An 18,089-nucleotide genomic window follows, 5' to 3' on the forward strand; every position below is an offset into this window, starting at 1 on the left:
TATACTCTATTTATTTATTGCGGTGATTGAACTATCCGAAAGCTTTAACTTGCTGAGTAAACTAAACAATCTATGCCGATGTGGAGCATCATTAAATCTGAAGTTTAAAAAAAACTGCGGAGTTTTTCTCAGAAGAATGTTTAATTAATTTTAAAGTTTTTTTTTATTATGTTGAATTTCGAGGTCCCCGTTTCCGACCAGTGTCTTGTTTGTTTCTTCTTCCGTACTGCCGCTTGCAGCGTCTGGCCCCCATGAAAGCCAAGTTCCCGAAACCGGGGATAAGCATCGGAATGGGGGCGCGGCTCTCTGGCTGCCACGGTCGAGATCACAATGTGCATCTCTCTCACTCCGAAGCTCTTTTGTGGTTTTAAAGAGCAGGGGATTTTGGGATAGACCGCATGGTGCCGAACTTCCGTTTATTTTATTCCCCTTGCTCGTCTCGATTGAAACAGTGACGACAAACAATGTGTGAAATACAAACAAGGCAGCGTTTCTCAGCTCTTTCTTAAGATTTGAACGTCCGTCGAGTATACTCCACAATCTGGGCCGTCCGCTGTTCCTCTAAAGGGGTCACATGTTGCGTTTCACATGAGCTGTGATGGGGCCTCCGTAAATCTTTCGGTTTCAACTTCGTGCCGATCGATCGCCTCCTCTTCCGCCGCTTCCCAATCACTTGGGGATTACTGCGTCCGGTGATGAACAAATAAACAGTTTTGTTTTAAGAGCCTGAGCAAGCAAATGAGCAAGACCTTATAAAAAAGCCTGATTCAACCCCATCACTTAATAGGAAAAAATTGCATTCACAACACGAGTTTATTAATGCCTGTATTAACTAGCATTTTTCTTGGAAAATTACAATTGTGAGCAACTTGTTCCAACCAGATAACTTTTGGAAGGAGTCCGTTACACGTCCACAAAAGCAAAATATTACTTATGTTTGAAATATGAAATGTTAAAAAGTATCAACTATTAAAAACAAACTGGAAATACTCGACAAGTCTGGCAGCAGGCTAACGGCCAGGTCTTTGATTTGTCATTGGAGAAAGTTAGAGAGGAACTGAATTTTAAACCAGCAGGGAAAGAAGCAAGAACAAAAGGGAAGGTCCATGAAGGCAGGAAAGATTAAATGACAAAAGTGATGATGCAAGATAAAAAGGAATAGAATAAATGAAGAAACAAAGTCAGTCCAAAGATGTGAATGACAGTTGCTGAATCAGAAGCAGCAGACCAGAAGTGGTTGGTCGCAATGGCCCAGGCACATGCAAAAATTGGAAGTTATTTTGTCTTAAGTTCAAAAACACATAAGCAGAGAATGAAACACTTGGGTCCTGTTTAATTCATTACATGATTTATAATTGCTACTGGCAAACTGGTGTTTTTTTCCATCACCCAAATCGAATTCTAAAAATGTAGAAATAAAAACAAAATGTTGAAAAGACTTGGGGGTTTGACAGCACCTACAGAGAGAGAAGCAAAGAACTTTCAGGTCAATGACTTCCGTCGGAACTGGGAAAATCTAAAGATTCGATTTTCGTTCAGTTTGGATGAGTAATTGATCGTCCTACACACAGCTCTTTGTTTCACACAGCAAACCACAATTTGGGCTTGCAACAATATATGATTTAATTAAACTTTAAGTCACTTTTTTATTAGAATCTGCAGTTTGTTAAAACAAAAACGCTGAACAACAAACTAATTCAGGCTTCCTTTTTTGTTTTAAGTATTACACACGATCATTTCACTTGCATCAATTTCAATATTTAGTCAACATTTTCCCCGAGGATGAAAATTTTTGGCCTCTGAATAACGGAAGAACAATGTCGAATTAGATTCATTGGTTCGTTGCATGTGTTTGAGCATGAGAGAGCACTATTAGAAGACGCATTAGTTCTTACGAAAGATCACGGACCCAAAACATTTTTCTGAAGAAGGGTCTCGGCCCGAAACGTCAGCCTTCCTGCTCCTATGATGCTGCTTGGCCTGCTGTGTTCATCCAGCTCTATACCTTGTTATCTCAGATTCTCCAGCATCTGCAGTTCCTGCTATCTCTGAACATTTCCAGCATTTTCGGTTTTTATTTCAGGTTTCCATTTTTTTTTGCCTCTGTATTGCACATGATCATTCCACTTGCGTCCGTTACGATATTCAGTCAACGTTTTCCCCGAGGATGAAAGAAATATCTTTTTTTTGGTCTCTGTACTGCAGAAAGATAGCATCTAATTGGCCCTGTGTGTAATTCGAACCCATCCAGCAATCTGCTGTCAATCAAAGGAGGAAAACACAGGCCCTCTCACCGCTGCCTCCTCCTGCCGCGCAAACAAAGGATCCTTCAGCGCGTATCATCATTTATTTCTGGCCATCGCCGCATCCCTTAAGAGGCAGAGGCTGGAAATCTGTTGGAAAGTTACAATGCACGTTGCATAGATGGTTGGATCGTCCTGCACCTTTGGGCAGAGTGAGGGGTCGTGGTGGGGGCGCCCTTCCCTCCCCAGACCATGGGGTCTGAAGGGAGTACGGCTCGGAGGGATACGGCGTGCTGCCGGAACGTGGTGACGCGGTCATCTTCCCCCCCCCCCCCTCCCAAAAAAAAAATGCCCCCCCCAGGAGGGGGGGGGGGGGCTGATCATCGAGCCCGGGGGGGGGGGGGAAGAGCGCCGAGTAAAGGGAGACATAGAGATAGGAGAGTGGAGTGGTCTTGTCTTGTCCGGCTCAACGTTAGCACGCGAGCCGATCCCGGGAAGACGAAGCGCTGGGGGAGGAGAGTAGCGGCGGCGACGGTGACGGGTGTGTGTTGAGAGCGGGAGTGAGTTTAAAACCTCTCTCTCTCTCTCACACACACCCTGCGGCGAGTGTGCGCTGGTGGCAGTCGGATGTTCGCTGGAAGGGGGTGGGGGAGAGCGAGGTGAGTGAGGGGTTGAGGGACAGACGTGCGGAGGGGAGGGCGGGCTCGGCGGACAGCCGTCAAAAGTTGGCCTTGTGTGTGTGCGCGCGCCAGCGAGAGAGAGAGACACAGGGCTCGGGCGAGTTGAGTGTCATGGGGGTTTGTCGATGAGGGAGAGGGCTGGGTCTGTAAACAAGGCGCGAGTTTAAGGAGGAGGGGGTGATGGAGATTTTCCAAAGGTTGCCAATGTCCCCTCCTACCTTTTCAAGACTCGGCTGTGCCTCTGGCCGCTCTAAACCACCGACAACCGGCTGCATAATACTAAACTATTTCAAATCAAACAGGGACTACTGCTGCCTTCCCTTTAACTCCCCCCCCCCCCCCCCCGTTCATTTAAAAGAAAACTGGAGCTTGTTCTACACCACATACCAATTATTTGCTTGGTGTAGTTTTATTTACATTGGTTCTGCTAGCTGAGGCTAAACAGTCTTTGTTACGTGGAATAACGTTAGCGGTTTACTTGTCATTTCTTGTACAGTAATCTTGTGTTTCGGAGTGGCCGAATTTTCTTTCGGCAGCCGGGTATTTTTGGAACCTGATGCTGACTTTTACTTATACGATAACTACTTTGGAGTCTTTTAACTTGTTAGTGAGTCGGAACCTTATGTTGGGTTATTTTTAACCTCGCTAACAAACTTTGAAGGCGTCTGCTGAGAATTTTCTTTTTAATATTGGTTTTGAGTCAATCGTGTCACTGTTTTGTTCTTAGGTTTACTGAGAGTAAATCAAGATGAATCCACAGCAGCGGATGGCCGCTATAGGAACGGACAAGGAATTGAGCGATCTGCTGGATTTTAGTGCGGTATGATGCTTGGAGGCTTTATTACTAATACGGTTTTCACATCATTTGAAAGCCATGTGGCGTTGCCTGCGTCCAGCTTAGTCAAAAGGAATCTTTTGAAGTTTACCACTATGTCTAGACGAGTCTCATAGATTTTTAAGGCACGTTAGCTAGGAAACTTGTGCAAAGCAGCTTGAAGTATTGGCGTGTTCTGGTCAGTTTGATTTTATTTTCAATTGATGGATTGATCAACACTTACCAGTGTTGTCAGATAAATGGTAGTGGCAAGTGTACTTTCAAAATTATAAATTGTCCAGTCTTATCATTTTCCTAGAAATTATTCATTTTGATAATTTCATTTGTGTAATTTACAATCAGGAATGGATGTAATAACTTGCGTTAAATTATACATTTACACCAGTTTGATTTGCTTTTATAAATATTTAAGTGAAACTTATTATTTGAAACAAGGAGCTTGTGTTCTTGACTGGTCCATCACGGAGGATATGTGTTCTGTTATTAGGAGAGTCTGTCTTTAACTATGTTCAGTTGTGTTTGGTATAATAATCTAACATATAGATTACTCTAATCTTGGCTTTTTTTTTAGATGTTCTCTCCTCCCGTTAATAGTGGAAAAAATGGACCAACTACACTGGCAAGCAGTCAATTTGGTGGTTCAGGTAAGGCTAAAATATGATGTCAAGTGCTGCAGTATATATAATTCTTCATGGTTTTATTAAATATGTTATTTTGTCTAATTTATGTAGAGAAATGTGATTTTAGTTGGGGTTTCTTCGTACAGTTCACGTAGAAAAATTCTGAATCCTCCCATTGGATGGGCTATCTGAAAAGTGTTAATTTTCTCAGCAGAATGTTGTGCCAGCAATTGTTTGGGATGACTATGATATATTAACTGCTTATGCATACAGATTGGATATTAATTGAGAGGTTTGAAGATGAATGCAGAGATTCTATGCAGTATTAGCAACTATAGTAAGATCTGTGTTTTGAAAAAGAATTCTACTTTTATTAAAATAAAGGAATGTTGTGGACAATTAAGAATTTTGTTTCTTGGTTTGTATATTGAATTTTAGTTTTGAAGTTAGTGACATATATTTTATTCGAGAATGAGTTATTTTTAATCTGATTTGTTTTGCTTAATCCATCAAATGAATTTCTGAATTTGCAATATGGTTACTTAATTTACAGCATTTAGTGTTGTAACTTGAAGATGGAAGGATTAACAGCAGGAGTAATTGCTGTCAATTGTGTCTCCTGTATTTGTCAACTTTGCACTACTGACCATATGACCATACTGGAAGCAACTGTATTGTGAACTTGTGTATTGTAATTCTAATGCTTTATTATGAACACTAATGTGGTGTAGATTTAAAATTAATCATTTCAAATCAAGCCTGTTCTTCATACTTGAAGATTATGTTGTATTCATGTCCTGGGGGTCAACTTTGATCAGATCAGAATCATACTGCTACTTTGTGTAGTGAGTTTGGAATAATGGAAAGTTATATTCATGTTCTAAGTCCGTTTTGAAGTCATGGCTGGGTTATTAAGTATATTCAAGACTGACAGACAACTTTTTAGTCAGCGAGGATATAATGTAGGAAAGTGGACTTGAGGTCAGTCATGATTTCATTGAATGGCAGAGTAGACTTGATGGGCTAAATAATCTACTTCCGCTTCTATGTCGTATGGGCTTATAGTAAATTTATAGAAAACCTTTTGACAGTTTTATATGGTAAATTCTGTATCAGGAATTTGCTCTTGTTTCGATATTTATGAACTGACACGTATTTATGTTTTATTCAGTAGAATTTTCCACTTTGACATTTTTCTGTATGTTATTTGAAGTTACTTGAAAGTACTAATTGTATTCCACTGTGCAATTGTGCATGTTTGGTAGTTAGGGACATGCAAATAGACTTGATGAACCTATTAATTTATTATTTTCTTGACTGGAGGCTTTTGACTGAATAACTTTATTTCCTGTATGTAGTAATGTTCCTGCTTGCTTAGATACACGCTCTAGTTTTAACAAACCTTTAAATGGGATTACTGATTGTATGTATGCTATTTTATTTAAGGGGCTATTAAAACTTTATTCTTGGAGGTAATGGATTTAGTAATTTATAAATTTCAGTTAAACCTGGGATCATGTTCCATGAGTTAACCCTTTGGTTTATGTGTCACAATGTATCCATTTTCCAGCAACAATTAAACCTTGAACACTAATCTTTACAAAGAACAGTACAATACAGCTCCGGAACAGGCCATTCAGCCCACCAGGGCTGTGCTGTCACATGTTGCCTTTCTAAATTTAAAATTTTTTGCCTGTTATGTTGTTTGTGTCATTCTATTCCTTGCCTATTCGTGTATCTGTCAAAATACCTCTTAATCATTGCTCTTGCATCTGTCTCCTCTGGCGGCACATTCCAGGCACTTAACACCGTCTAGGTAAAAATAAAAACCTAGCTCTTGCATCTCCTTTTAAACATACCCCTTTTTCCCTTAAACCCATGTCCCCTCGTAGTTGACATTTCTATCCTGCAAAAAAGACCAACTATCCCTTCTATCTGTGCCTGTCATAATTTTGTAAACTTGTACCGTGTTGCCCCTCATCCTTCGTTCAAGTGAAAACAAACCAAGTTTGTCCAGTCTTTTCTCGGGTTTCCTTCAAACCAGGCAACAATCTGGTAAGCCATTTCTGTAGCTTCTCTCCAAAGCCTCTGCATAGATAAGGTGAATAACAAATGTCTTTTACATTGGCTGGGGGAGTTTGAAACTTTGGAGCCTTATTTATAAGGTGAGAGGAGAAAGATTTAAAAGGGACCTGAGGGGCAACTTTTTCCACAGAGATGGTGGTACGTGTGTGGAACGAACTGCCAGAGGAATTGGTAGATGTAGGTACAAATACAGCATGTAAGAGAAATTTAGACAGGTCCATGAAAAGGAGAGGTTTAGAGGGATATGTGCCAAATGCAGGCAAGTGGGACGAGTTTCATTTTGGAAACTTCAGCATGGATGAGTTGGGCCGAAGGGTCTGTTTCTGTGCTGTGTTACTCCATGACTCTGTGACATCCTTCTTGTAGTGTGGTGACCAGAACTGTGTACACTGTTCCAAATATGGCCTGACTGAAGTTCTATACGGCTGCAAATGACTTGCCAATTTTTATGCTCTATGGCCTGACTGACGAAGGCAAGCATGCCATATGCCTTCTTGACCACCTTATTTACTTCTCTTGCCTCTTTCAGGGAACTGTGGATCTGTACACTAAGATCCCTCTGTATGTTGATGATATTCAGGGTTCTGTCATTACTGTGTACTTCTCTCCTGCATTAGAGATCTCACATGCATCACCTCATTTGTCTGAATTAAACTCTTTTTGCCATTTCTCTGTGCAGAACTCTGGTCTGTCTATATGCTGCTGTATTATCAATCATTTAAATACTTACATACACATCTTTTAATATAAGGTTAAGCTTAAAGATTTAAAAATAATTGATGTTGGAATACAGGGGACAATTAGTTCTTGCAGTTATTGTTTAAATGGATGGAACTCCATTTTTCTCATGTATGATCTCTAACCTTGATTAGTTATTGATCTATATTTGTATAGCGTTTTCACAAACTATGACAATGATGCTGAATTAATCTGTTTTAGACCTTAGATAATGGTTGTTGAATGTTTAAATGGAAACTTGCCATCTTTATCTGCCATTATTTCGAAAATGTGTGTGTTCTGTCCCGATTACTTGAAATATTTTCATTTCAACTTATTTAGCGATTTTTTTCTTTGAACATTTCTGCAGATACCCTTTGTAATCTGAGTGTGTATCTCTTGGCTTAATAAGTTACTGTCATCCCAGTAACACTGCACAGGAATATATCTAGAATTTCTGTTAATTTTGAATGTCTAAACACTATGCATCACATCAGATTTTATGTTGGTTGAAATTAGTTCTTTTTGTAGTAATGAAATAATTCACCACCTGTTGTGGTGCATCTCTGTACTGTTTGCAAACATAGAGCAAGGAAAAAAATTCTCCTTAGACAATGCAGGAGTTGAGGCACCAAATTGAAGTACAGAAGTTCAAGGGTAATAATTTTTGAATGGTTATCTGAGCCACCTCCCAGTTGGCTGAGGTCGCAAAATTAGTGAAATGGGTATCGGTTCAAAGACTTGAGTGATGACGAGGATTGGGCTCTCAATATTGAAGGGTGTATGACATTGAGGAAGAATAGGAAGCTAGATAAAGGTGGAGGAGTGGCACTGTTCATCAAGCATGTTGTTGGTGTAGTAGTTTCAATGACATTGGTTTAACAAAAAGCATTCTGCAATATGGGGTAGATAGTACTAAATATCTAACCCATTACTAACTGAGCAAAATATTTATTGAATTGTTTTCTTTCAAAAGAAATATTGATGTCCCATGTCTTGCTTGATAGCTGTTTGGTACTCATTTTAGGTTGCATGAAGTACTTAAATAGCTGCTTCCAGTTGTACTATTTTTGGTTAATCAGCTAAATTTTTAACCAGTGACAAAATCTGCTTTTATACATGGCAATTCACAACTGAAAGTTGGTGCCATTTTGCATGACATTGTGCCTGGTGCTTCAAGGATGATTGTCAGAGTTTGGACATCTTTCTTTCATGTGTCATGGATCATCTCAGACTTTATTACTGAGGCACATGATGTTACCATAGCAATTGTGATCTGTTGAAAACAAATGGTGCCTGAGGAAACTGCTGAATCTTTTGGTCTCTTTCAAAATTATTCTGATTCAATTTAAGCAATTACAATTTTTCCATGAAAAAAGGCATTCAAATTAATTGGATTTTTAACTTGCTTTTCTTTCTGGTTTTATTTTTAGGATTTTTATTTTATGTTAATGTTTCTTGTCTGTGACTTAGTTGCTAACAAAATTTGGTTGTGGCTAGGCTATAACCAGCTATGAATGTGTTTTAGGCTATATGTAGTGATTGTGAGCAAAAAAAATGGAAGTAGTTGACACATTAAAATTGCTTGTCTTTGGAACATGTTAAGCAGATCACTTTTTCTCCCTCTTGAACCAGATGAATTTTGCAGGTAGTGTTTGAAGTAGTAATTCAAAATTTGCTTGATGTTGAAATTCACTTTGGAGGTGCTTTATGGACATTGATGCCTTTCCTGGTTAGACAATGTTATTTTCACCATGCTAGGGAAGATTATGCTGAGCCTGCAGCGGTAGGTGAATTGCTGATTGACAAAATCTTGGTCTAAGACAATTATGGAAATTTGTTGGGTTTTTTAGAAAAAGACCCAAAAATAGGTCCTAAAGTTTGTAAGAAAATGTCTGCCTATATTTCCAGATGGAACAGCTGCACTATACTGTTTCCAGGGAACATTGATATTAAGTGAGATGAATTTTGAGTTATTTGTCCTTGACTTTCTGTGTTGTCTTGTTGGCATTACTGAGGTAATTTATGTACGCCAATACTAAAATGCAATAAATTGAAACAGTAGCAAAAATTGAATTGCTTAATAAATTTCTCTGCAGTGGCTCTGTTACTGTAGTTCACTAAGTCCATTTATACATGAAATTCATGGTTAGTAGCACAGTGTAGTTGCATTCTGTCCTCTGAGTCATATGATCCTGGATTCAAGACCTACTTAAGTCCTTGGGCACAAAATACTCTTAATGTATGTGACTGTGGGGTGCTGCTCACCTGACGTTGCCATCTTGTGATGAGGTGCTAATTTGAGCATGTGACTGCCATCTTGAATGAAGAGGAAACATCCCAGGGCTTTCTTTCTCATAAGACCTATCAAAGTATTTCTGGTGTCCTGGCCAATACTTATTCCTCAAGCAACATGCCAAAAGTGGAGATTAGGATCATCATCAAATTGTTTTTTTTGTGTGCTTGCTTTTTGCAAATTGGCTGCTGTGTTTTCTGTGTTACAGTAGTAACTATACTTAAAAAGTACTTCAGTGGTTTTTATCTGCTTGAGACATCCAGAAACAAGAAAAAGTTAAGTAGATGCAATTTTTTTTTTTCTTTCTCCAGATGTGCTTTGGACAGGCTTCTTTCCTGAACCTTTACTTCGGTGTGTTTTAGAAGAAATATCTGCTAATTATTTAATTAATTTACCAATTAAATCATTTCCAATACATATTGTTAATACAAGTCTTCACTTTGCCAACTAATAAATCTTTTTCTTCATTCCTTCCCTGAGAAAGTAATATTCTGGTGGCAATTGTCATTTTTTTTGAACCCCAGTGCATTGAGAGTTCAGAATGGGCAGTGTCTCCTGCATTAGTTATAATCTGAACAGTTACATAATTATTTTTAAAAATGTAGCCAAATAGCTAAATTTTTGCTTTGTGATGTTTGTGCGTGGCGTTATACCATCTGTCCTGCTTACTGTTTGTCTTCCTCATTTTTTTTCTTTTATCAATGCATTGTGTTCAGTTCCCTTCTATAGGAAAGATGTTAAACTTGAAATTTTTCAGAAAAGATTTACAAGAATGGTGCTGGGATTAGATGGTTTGAGCTATAGGGAGAGGCTGGATAGCCTTGGGCGTTTCTTCCTGGAATGTCAGAGGCTGAGGAGTGACCTTATACAGGTTTATAAAATCGTGAGCATCCTAGATACAGGGAATGGCTAAGGCCTTTTCCCCAGGATAGGGGAGTCTAAAACTAGAGGGCATTGGGTTAAGATGACAAGGGAAAGATTTTAAGTGGCCGTGAGGAGCAACATTTTCATGGAGAGGGTGGTGCATGTATGGTACGAGCTGCCAGAGGATTTGGTGGACATGGGTATAATTATAACATTTCAAAGGCACCTGGCTGGATACATGAATTGGAATGGTTTAGAGGGATAAGGGCCAAATGTGACTGGATCATTTTAGGATACCTGGTCCTTGAAGACATGTTGGACCCAAGGTCTTTTTCCATGCTGTATAACTCTGTGACTATATTAGATTTTCTTTGCCTTCTAGATCATTCTTCCAAATGTTCACACTACTGAAGACTCAACAGTGCTCCATGTTGTTCATGGAATTTGCAGATTTTCGAAGCATTTTAGAAACCAAGCTGCACACTGAAATGTGGATTGGGTTTTTATGGAAGGGGTGGGGAGGGGAGGTGAAATACGTGGGTGCAGCCTCATTAAGGCGCAGTAAAGACAGTCACAATGGCTGGAGGTTTGACATATTACCCTTTGGGCAACATGAATTATGTTGATGCTTTTATGCATGCCTTGCTGGCTTTAAGGTAGGGGAGGTGCAGTCAAACGTCAAAACAGCTGTCCCTTTTTTTTTGAGCTTGTCACATCTGATATGGTATAGCTACTGTGCACCTATCGCTCCAGTTCCTTCCCTTCTGCCAGTATAACCATATGACCTTCGGGAATCAAAAAGCAACTAAAAGAGACCTTTTGACCAATTCAAGAAAAATCTCTGGGAATTTCCATTGACCATCAGTACGAACGTCTTACTTGGAACACAAGTTCCATGAGACTATCCGAATAACAACATTAACTTTTCTACGGTGTTAGTCATGCAGAAAATTGGTGCCCCTACCAGTGAATGCTTCCAATGAATCTGCTCTTGTGGTACATAGCAGTGTGGTGAAAGGTGTGTGATTATGCATGGATTTGGATTTCAGAATAGAGGCGGATGGATATGAGTTCATTTTGTGAAGTTTTTTGAAGTGTCAATTCCAAGAAAATGTGCGGTTGAAGTTGAGTGACTGGGACAGTCCTTGTAATGTGAATGAATAAAATGATTACACTCTTGGGTCTGTGACTAATAGAGGAAACAACGTTAAGACAGTTAATCTAGTTTTGACTTCAGAACAGAAGGTTCAAATGTTTAGTTCAGAAGATTGAAATAAAGGAGTTCTATCATTGGACGATTCTTGACAAAAGCTCTGTAGTTTGTTAGTCACACAGTCCAATGCTCCTTGAGATTGTGGTTGATAAGGTGATGTTAATTATTTATTCCCAAGCACTTTTGTTTTTTGTATACCTGTGACATCATGGTTTCAAGCTAAATTTCTTCGAGTAATCCAGATCTCTCAAAAGGAAAACTAACTTTACCACTACCTTTCTCAACATAACTTGCATCAAGGGCAGAAAATCCTGCTGAGACTACCCCAACGTTAAATACTGATTCCCACTCTTAGTTTTATACACTGTTAATCCTGCTTTATGGTTCTTTGAAGGATGTGCGAATTAAAAGTCAAGATTTAATTGATCTTTTACGGTTTTCCCACTCCTTGATGTCTGGCAAAATCAACCACGTCTTTGTGAAATCCTGGGCAATAATTTTTTTGTTTTGCATTTTAGCTTGTGTTCTTTCAATACCTAACTGACTTGTCATTGGAATTTTATGAGCTACTTGCAAATACTGTGATGGATATACCATCTGAAAGGCTAATGTACATTGCTCATCAGTTGGTATTTGATGTGGTCTCCATTTCCTCAATAACACTTTGTCTTTCAAATAATAGCATTTGGATATTGTTCTGACTCAAGTTCTGTGTAGGTTGCTTGTTATTACATTCGCAAATCAGAATTGTTGCACTTTTTCTGAAGATGGGTTAAACATGTCAGGCTCATTCTCTTGTTCCTTCCATCCTTTATAAGTAGATTCCTCCTCTTACTGTCTAATCCTGTGGACCTGAGATCCGGTCACTACACAGCTAGGAAACAGTCCAGAATATTTCTCCTGTAGCATCTCAGTTACTTTAATTTTTTGTGGTTGTCCTGTTACCTTGTGTGAAGCCAATATTTGTAAAATGGAATTTCCCTAGAAGGAATTCATTTCATCTTTTGGGAGTTGTTGTACTACGCTGATTACAACTTCTTTGTTGACTAAGTCACTTTTTGATCCCATTCTGTGAAATGGAACTGGTTTATAACCTCCAGGTTTAATTCTGATTAAATATTTTCTCCTTCATTAATCCCTGTGGAAGACGGTCAGCATCAATGAATGACTTGCTCCAGTGTGTCTCAATAGTTGATTTCCCCCATGGAACATAAGGAAATACCTCCTATTTTAGAATAAATTATTCATAGTCTCTACCGTTTTGATTTTGTTTATCAACACTTGAAGAATTTTCTTGAGTTCTGAGTCTTTTCTTCTTGGTAGATTTTTAAGGACCTGTGTTCCCTTTGTACTGTGGCTACAGTTTTAACATTTCCTTCGCTGGGTCCTTTTTTCTGATTATTTTCAGGCATTCCTTTTGTTACAATTGGTCACCCGTTTAGCTTTGGCAATTAGCTTTAGATGTCCAGTCTTATAAAAGATGTGACATCTTGGCATTGTAACCTCACTTTTAGATTGTAACGTTTCTTATTATTTTGGCATCTTTTTGTTTCTTTTAAATGTAATGCCTTTTCCATCCATAGATAGGAGACAGAAGGTGGTGGTGGAGGGTTGCTTTTCGGACTGGAGGCCTGTGACCAGTGGTGTGCTGCAAGATTGGTGCTGGGTCCATTGCTTTTCTTAATTTATATGAATGGTTTTGATGCGAATGCAGGAGGTATGGTTAGTAAGTTTGCAGATGACAGCCCAAAATTGGTGGTGTAATGGACTGCCAAGAAAGTTACCTCAGTACAACAGGACCTTGATCAGATGGGCCAGAGAGCTGTGGAGTGGCAGATGGAGTTTAATTTAGATAAATGTGGGGTGTTGCATTTTCATAGTGCAGACTAGAGCAGAACTTGTACAGTTCATGGTTGGGCATTGAGGAGTGTTGCTGAACAAAGATCTAGAGGTGCAGGTGCATAGTTCCTTGAAAGTGGAGTCACAGGTAGACAAGATGGTGAAGAACATATTGGGTATGCTTGTCTTCGTTGATCAGAACATGGAGTATAGGTTGAAGGTGAGAGGGGGAAGACTGAAAAAGGAGCTGAGGAGTAACTTCTTCATGCAAAGGGTGATGCATCTATGGAATGACCTGTCAGAGGAAGGGGTGGAGGTGGGTGCAATTACAAAATGGAAAAGGCATCTCGATGGATGAATGGAGGGGTTTAGAGGGATATGAGCCAAATATTGGCAAAAGGGACTAGTTCAGATTGGGATGTCTGGTTGGCATAGACAGGTTGGACCAAAGGATCTGTTTCTGTGCTGTATAACTGAGTGGAGATGACTATGGCAAATAAGCTATTGTATGGAGGAGTGAGGCAGTTTAGTTCGGAAATAAAGTCACTTTTTTTTATTATTTAAAAGGCATTACATCTTTGAGCCTCAAAGTCTTGAGTATGCTCGAATGAGCAAAGTATGGGGAGTGGGCAGGAAAGTAGAGTTGAGGCAGAAGATGAGTGAGTTGAAACAGGCTTGTGGGGTAGGATGGTCTACTCTTTGCAGTTATGATCTTGTCTTGAAACTTTTCTAAGGCTTAAACAATTTTTTTAAAATCTCTAATGGGATGAGGGCATTGCTCTCCAGGCCATCATTTATTGCCCATCGCAGAGGGTAGTTCAGAGTCAACCTCATTGCTGTTGGTATGGGGCTACATGTAGGACAGACTGGGTAAGAATGACAGTTTTCTTCCCTCAAGGACATTAGTGAACCAGATGGGTTTTCTGACAATCAACAATGGTCATCATTAGACTACTAGCAGGTGGTGAAGTTTCAATTCAGTAAAAATCTGGAATGAAGAGTCTAATGATAATCATTGTTGGAAAAAAAAAACACCTGGAGCCAAAAAGTACTTTTTTATTTTGTTTTATATGTAACTGTTTTGGTAGTAAATCCTAACAAGACCTTCCAGCAGTAGTCATAGACATGCAACAGTAATGTCCAGTCATGCCTAGTGCCTTTCCATCTCCCTCTCCCTCCCCCTCTGTCTGTCCACACCCCTCTTTCTGTATGTCTGCCTGCCCCTCCCTCCGCCGTCTCTGTAATCTAAGGTTAACCTTTAAACACCACATAACGCTAAGAAGTTTTAAACAGTGTAGCCTTTTGTTCTTTCTGTCTTTTCTAGTTACATGCTAAAAATTATTTAGTGTTTGTTGTCTCCATCTGAGAAGCAATGACTAGCAAGAGGTGAACTGATCTATCCCACTTCATCTGTTTAATATGTGACTGATACAACATAAGGTGGATGCTTTATTTGTATTATTCATAACACTCATTAGTTTGGTTAGTGAAACCTGTTGTAAGGTAGTCATTAAAAAATGCTATTATTAAAAATATGCTGTATTCAACTTTGTTCTATTCAATTGTTCTACAGCCCCAAAATAAGGTTTTGAGAAAGAGGAACAGTTTTAAGCTATTCATCCGATAATCTCACTAAAAGAGAGTAGAGCAGGCTTTAAGGTTGAAATCAAAACATTAACAATTTACTGTACCTACATGCTAACTTTTTGTTCTTTTTTTTTTGAGAACCCAATCTCTGCTGCAGCATTCTGTTGTCGGTCCACTTCACACATCTGCTTTTCTATTTTTCCTGTCAAGGTGGAAAACTTAACTTTTACCACTTTACAGTCTAGTGCCTTTCCTTTTTGCCCTCTTGCTTAACCAAGCAACCCTTTTGCTTGACCCTTTACTGATTTCTTTTAATGTCTTCCACTCCGTTTGCTTTCCTACCTATCTTGGTATTGTCACCAACTTTGGCCACCATACAGCCTGTCGCTTCATCTAACGAGACTCCAGAGACAGTATGTTCCTATTATGGTGAAGGGCAAGGCCGTTAGGTGTATAGGGAGTGCTGGATGACTAGAAAAATTGAGGATTTGGTCGAGAACAAGAAGGAAGCAGGTATAGACAGCAGGGATTGAGTGAATCCCAAGGAGGGTATAAGGACAGCAGAAGAGGGAAATCAGGAAGGCAAAAAGGGGACATAGCTTCGGCAAATAGGGTTAAAGAGAATCCAAAGGGATTCTACAAATACATTAAGGACAAAAGGGTATCCAGGGAGAGAATAGGACCCCTGAGGCAGCCTTGCTGATCTTTGTGTGGAACAGCAGGAGGTTGGGGAGATACAGAACCAGTATTTTGCATCAGTGTTTACTGTGGAGAAGGATATGGAAGATAGAGAACTTGGGGAAATAATAGAGGAGGTGGTGCTGAACGTCTTAAAATGCGTAAGGGGGGATAAATTCCTGGGACCTGATCAGGTGCACCGTAGAACTCTGGGAAGCGAGGGAAGAGATTGCTGGGCACCTTGCTCAGATATTTGTATCATCAGTAGCCACAAGTGAGGTGCTGGAAGACTGGAGGTTGGCTAATGTTGTGCCACTATTCAAGGAAGATGGTAAGGAACGGCCAGGAAACTACAAACCGGTGAGCTTGACATTGGTGGTGGGTAAGTTGTGGAGGGAGTCCTGATTGACAGGATTTACAAGCATTTGGAAAGGCAAGGACTGATTAAGGATAGTCAACATGGCTTTGTGTATGGGGAAATTGTCTCTCTAATCTGATTGAGAATTTGAAGAAGTCACAGAGGATTGATGAAAGCAGAGCGGTGGATGTCAGTAAGGTGTTCGACAAGGTTCCTCATGGTAGACTGGTTAGCATGGTTAGTTCACATGGAATAGAGGGAGAACTAGCTATTTGGATACAGAACTGCCTCAAAGGAAGAAGACAGGGTGGTGGTGCAGGGTTGTTTTTCAGACTGGAGGCCTATGACCAGCGGTGTGCCACAAAGATCGGTGCTGGGTCCACTGCTTTTTGTCATTTACTTAAATGATTTGGATGTGAATGTAGGAGGTATGGTTAGTAAGTTTGCAGATGGCACTAAAATTGGAGGTGTAGTGGATAGTGAAGGAGGCTACCTCCAGAATACCATGGGATTTTGGTCAGATGGGCCAAGGAGCGGCAGATGAAGTTTAATTTAGGTAAAAGTGAGGTGCTGCATTTTGGAAAGGCAAAACAGGACAGGTTTAGTCAGAAATCTCTCAACTCCAGGTTATAATCCAACAGACTTATTTGAAAACACATACTTTCGGAGCCTCAGTCGTCCTCAAGGTGTTAGTGAGAGTGAGTGAGTATCGGTCTCAGAATTTATAAGTAAAAGATCAAAGGTTCACACCAGTGATGAGGATGTGCTCAGTAACCCTAAGATCCTGTTAAATCTTTAATCAGTTAGAAGGTTTCAATTGATTAATATACATACGTAAATTCCTGAATTCCTTTCAAGTCCTGAGAGAACTAAAGGTTTCGTCAGTGCAAAGAAGAGGTGACATTTTAGGTCAGACAGTGCATGTTAGGTGTGAGACCTTGTTTAGAATCTGTTCATGTTTTAGTTTGGAATCAGACTGATTTTACTTTTAAGGTAGGAATTTATCAAACATCATATTGACTGTCTATAAGTTGTGTGCTTTTTGAACAAAATAAAATGTATCTCCAAATATAAATTCATCCCAAATATACATTCATCCCAAAGATTTGTGTCTGTGTCGAGAGCATGTGCACGTACGCGCTGGGGCAGGGGGGCAGGGCGACAGAGGGAGAGAGAGAGTGCATGTGCATGTGTGTGGGGTCACCTGTAACGTGACATGAACCCAAGATCCCAGTTGAGGCTGTCCTCATGGGTACTGAACTTGGCTATCAGCCTCTGCTCGGCGACTCGGTATTGTTGTGTATCCCGAGGTCCATCTTGGAGGACGTTTACCCGAAGATCTGAAGCCGAATGTCCTTGACCGCTAGTCCAAGACTTTGACTTGAAAGGAATTCAGGGATTTATTAATCAATTAAAACCTTCTAACTGATTAAAGATTTAACAGCATCTTAGGTTTATTTAGTACATCCTCATCAACGTGTGAACCTTTGATCTTTTATTATAAATTCTATGTCTGATACTACCTCTCTCACTAACACTTAAAGAAGGACTGAGACTCCTTCTTTACACACTTAATGGTAGGGTCCTGGAGAGTGTTGCTGAACAAAGAGACCTTGGATTGCAGGTCCATAGTTCCTTAATGGTGGAGTCGCAGGTAAATAGGATAGTGAGGAAGGCATTAGGTATGCTTGCCTTTATTGGTCAGTGTATTAACTATGGGGGTTGGGAGGTGATGTTGCAGCTGTACAGGACCTTGGTTCAGCCACTATTCGAGTATTGCGTGCAATTCTGGTCTCCCTGCTGTGGGAAGGATGTTGTGAAACTCGAAAGGGTTCAGAAAAGATTTACGAGGATGTTGCCAGGGTTGGAGGATTTGAGCTATCGGGAGAAGCCAAACAGTCTGGGATTATTTTCCCTGGAGCATTGTTGGCTGAGGGGTGACCTTATTAGAGGTTTATAAAATCATGAGGAGCATTGATAGCGTAAATAGGCAAGGTCTTTTCCCCAAGGTGGGGGGAGGAGCCCAAAACTAAAGCTTTAAGGTGAGAGGGGAAAGATGTAAAAGGGACCTTGG

The 18,089-nt window shown here is 39.9% G+C and overlaps 1 protein-coding gene and 1 long non-coding RNA gene across 4 annotated transcripts in view; one reads left to right on the forward strand and one right to left on the reverse strand.

Annotated features, from left to right (window-relative positions):
• Positions 1-122: 122 nt before the first annotated feature.
• On the reverse strand, positions 123-3,242 carry LOC125486806. The gene is made up of 2 exons (XR_007265431.1): positions 3,142-3,242; positions 123-2,393 (listed from the first exon to the last, which is right to left on the reverse strand). It is a non-coding gene; the product is annotated as an uncharacterized LOC125486806 (long non-coding RNA).
• The window catches only part of LOC109916998 (transcription factor 12-like), a 50,265-nt gene continuing 34,707 nt past the window's right edge, over positions 2,532-18,089 (forward strand). The window contains exons 1-3 of one of the 3 annotated variants that reach the window (XM_048616050.1): positions 2,532-2,902; positions 3,651-3,743; positions 4,330-4,402. In XM_048616050.1, the coding sequence (XP_048472007.1) occupies positions 3,672-3,743; positions 4,330-4,402 (145 nt within the window). In that variant the 5' untranslated portion in view covers positions 2,532-2,902; positions 3,651-3,671. The remainder of the gene's footprint in view (positions 2,903-3,650; positions 3,744-4,329; positions 4,403-18,089) is intronic. The other 2 variants (XM_020516767.2, XR_007265429.1) reach the window with 2 other exon arrangements.

The sequence above is a fragment of the Rhincodon typus genome, chromosome 33, assembly GCF_021869965.1.
Source record: "Rhincodon typus isolate 14 chromosome 33, sRhiTyp1.1, whole genome shotgun sequence".
Lineage (NCBI taxonomy): Eukaryota > Metazoa > Chordata > Chondrichthyes > Orectolobiformes > Rhincodontidae > Rhincodon > Rhincodon typus.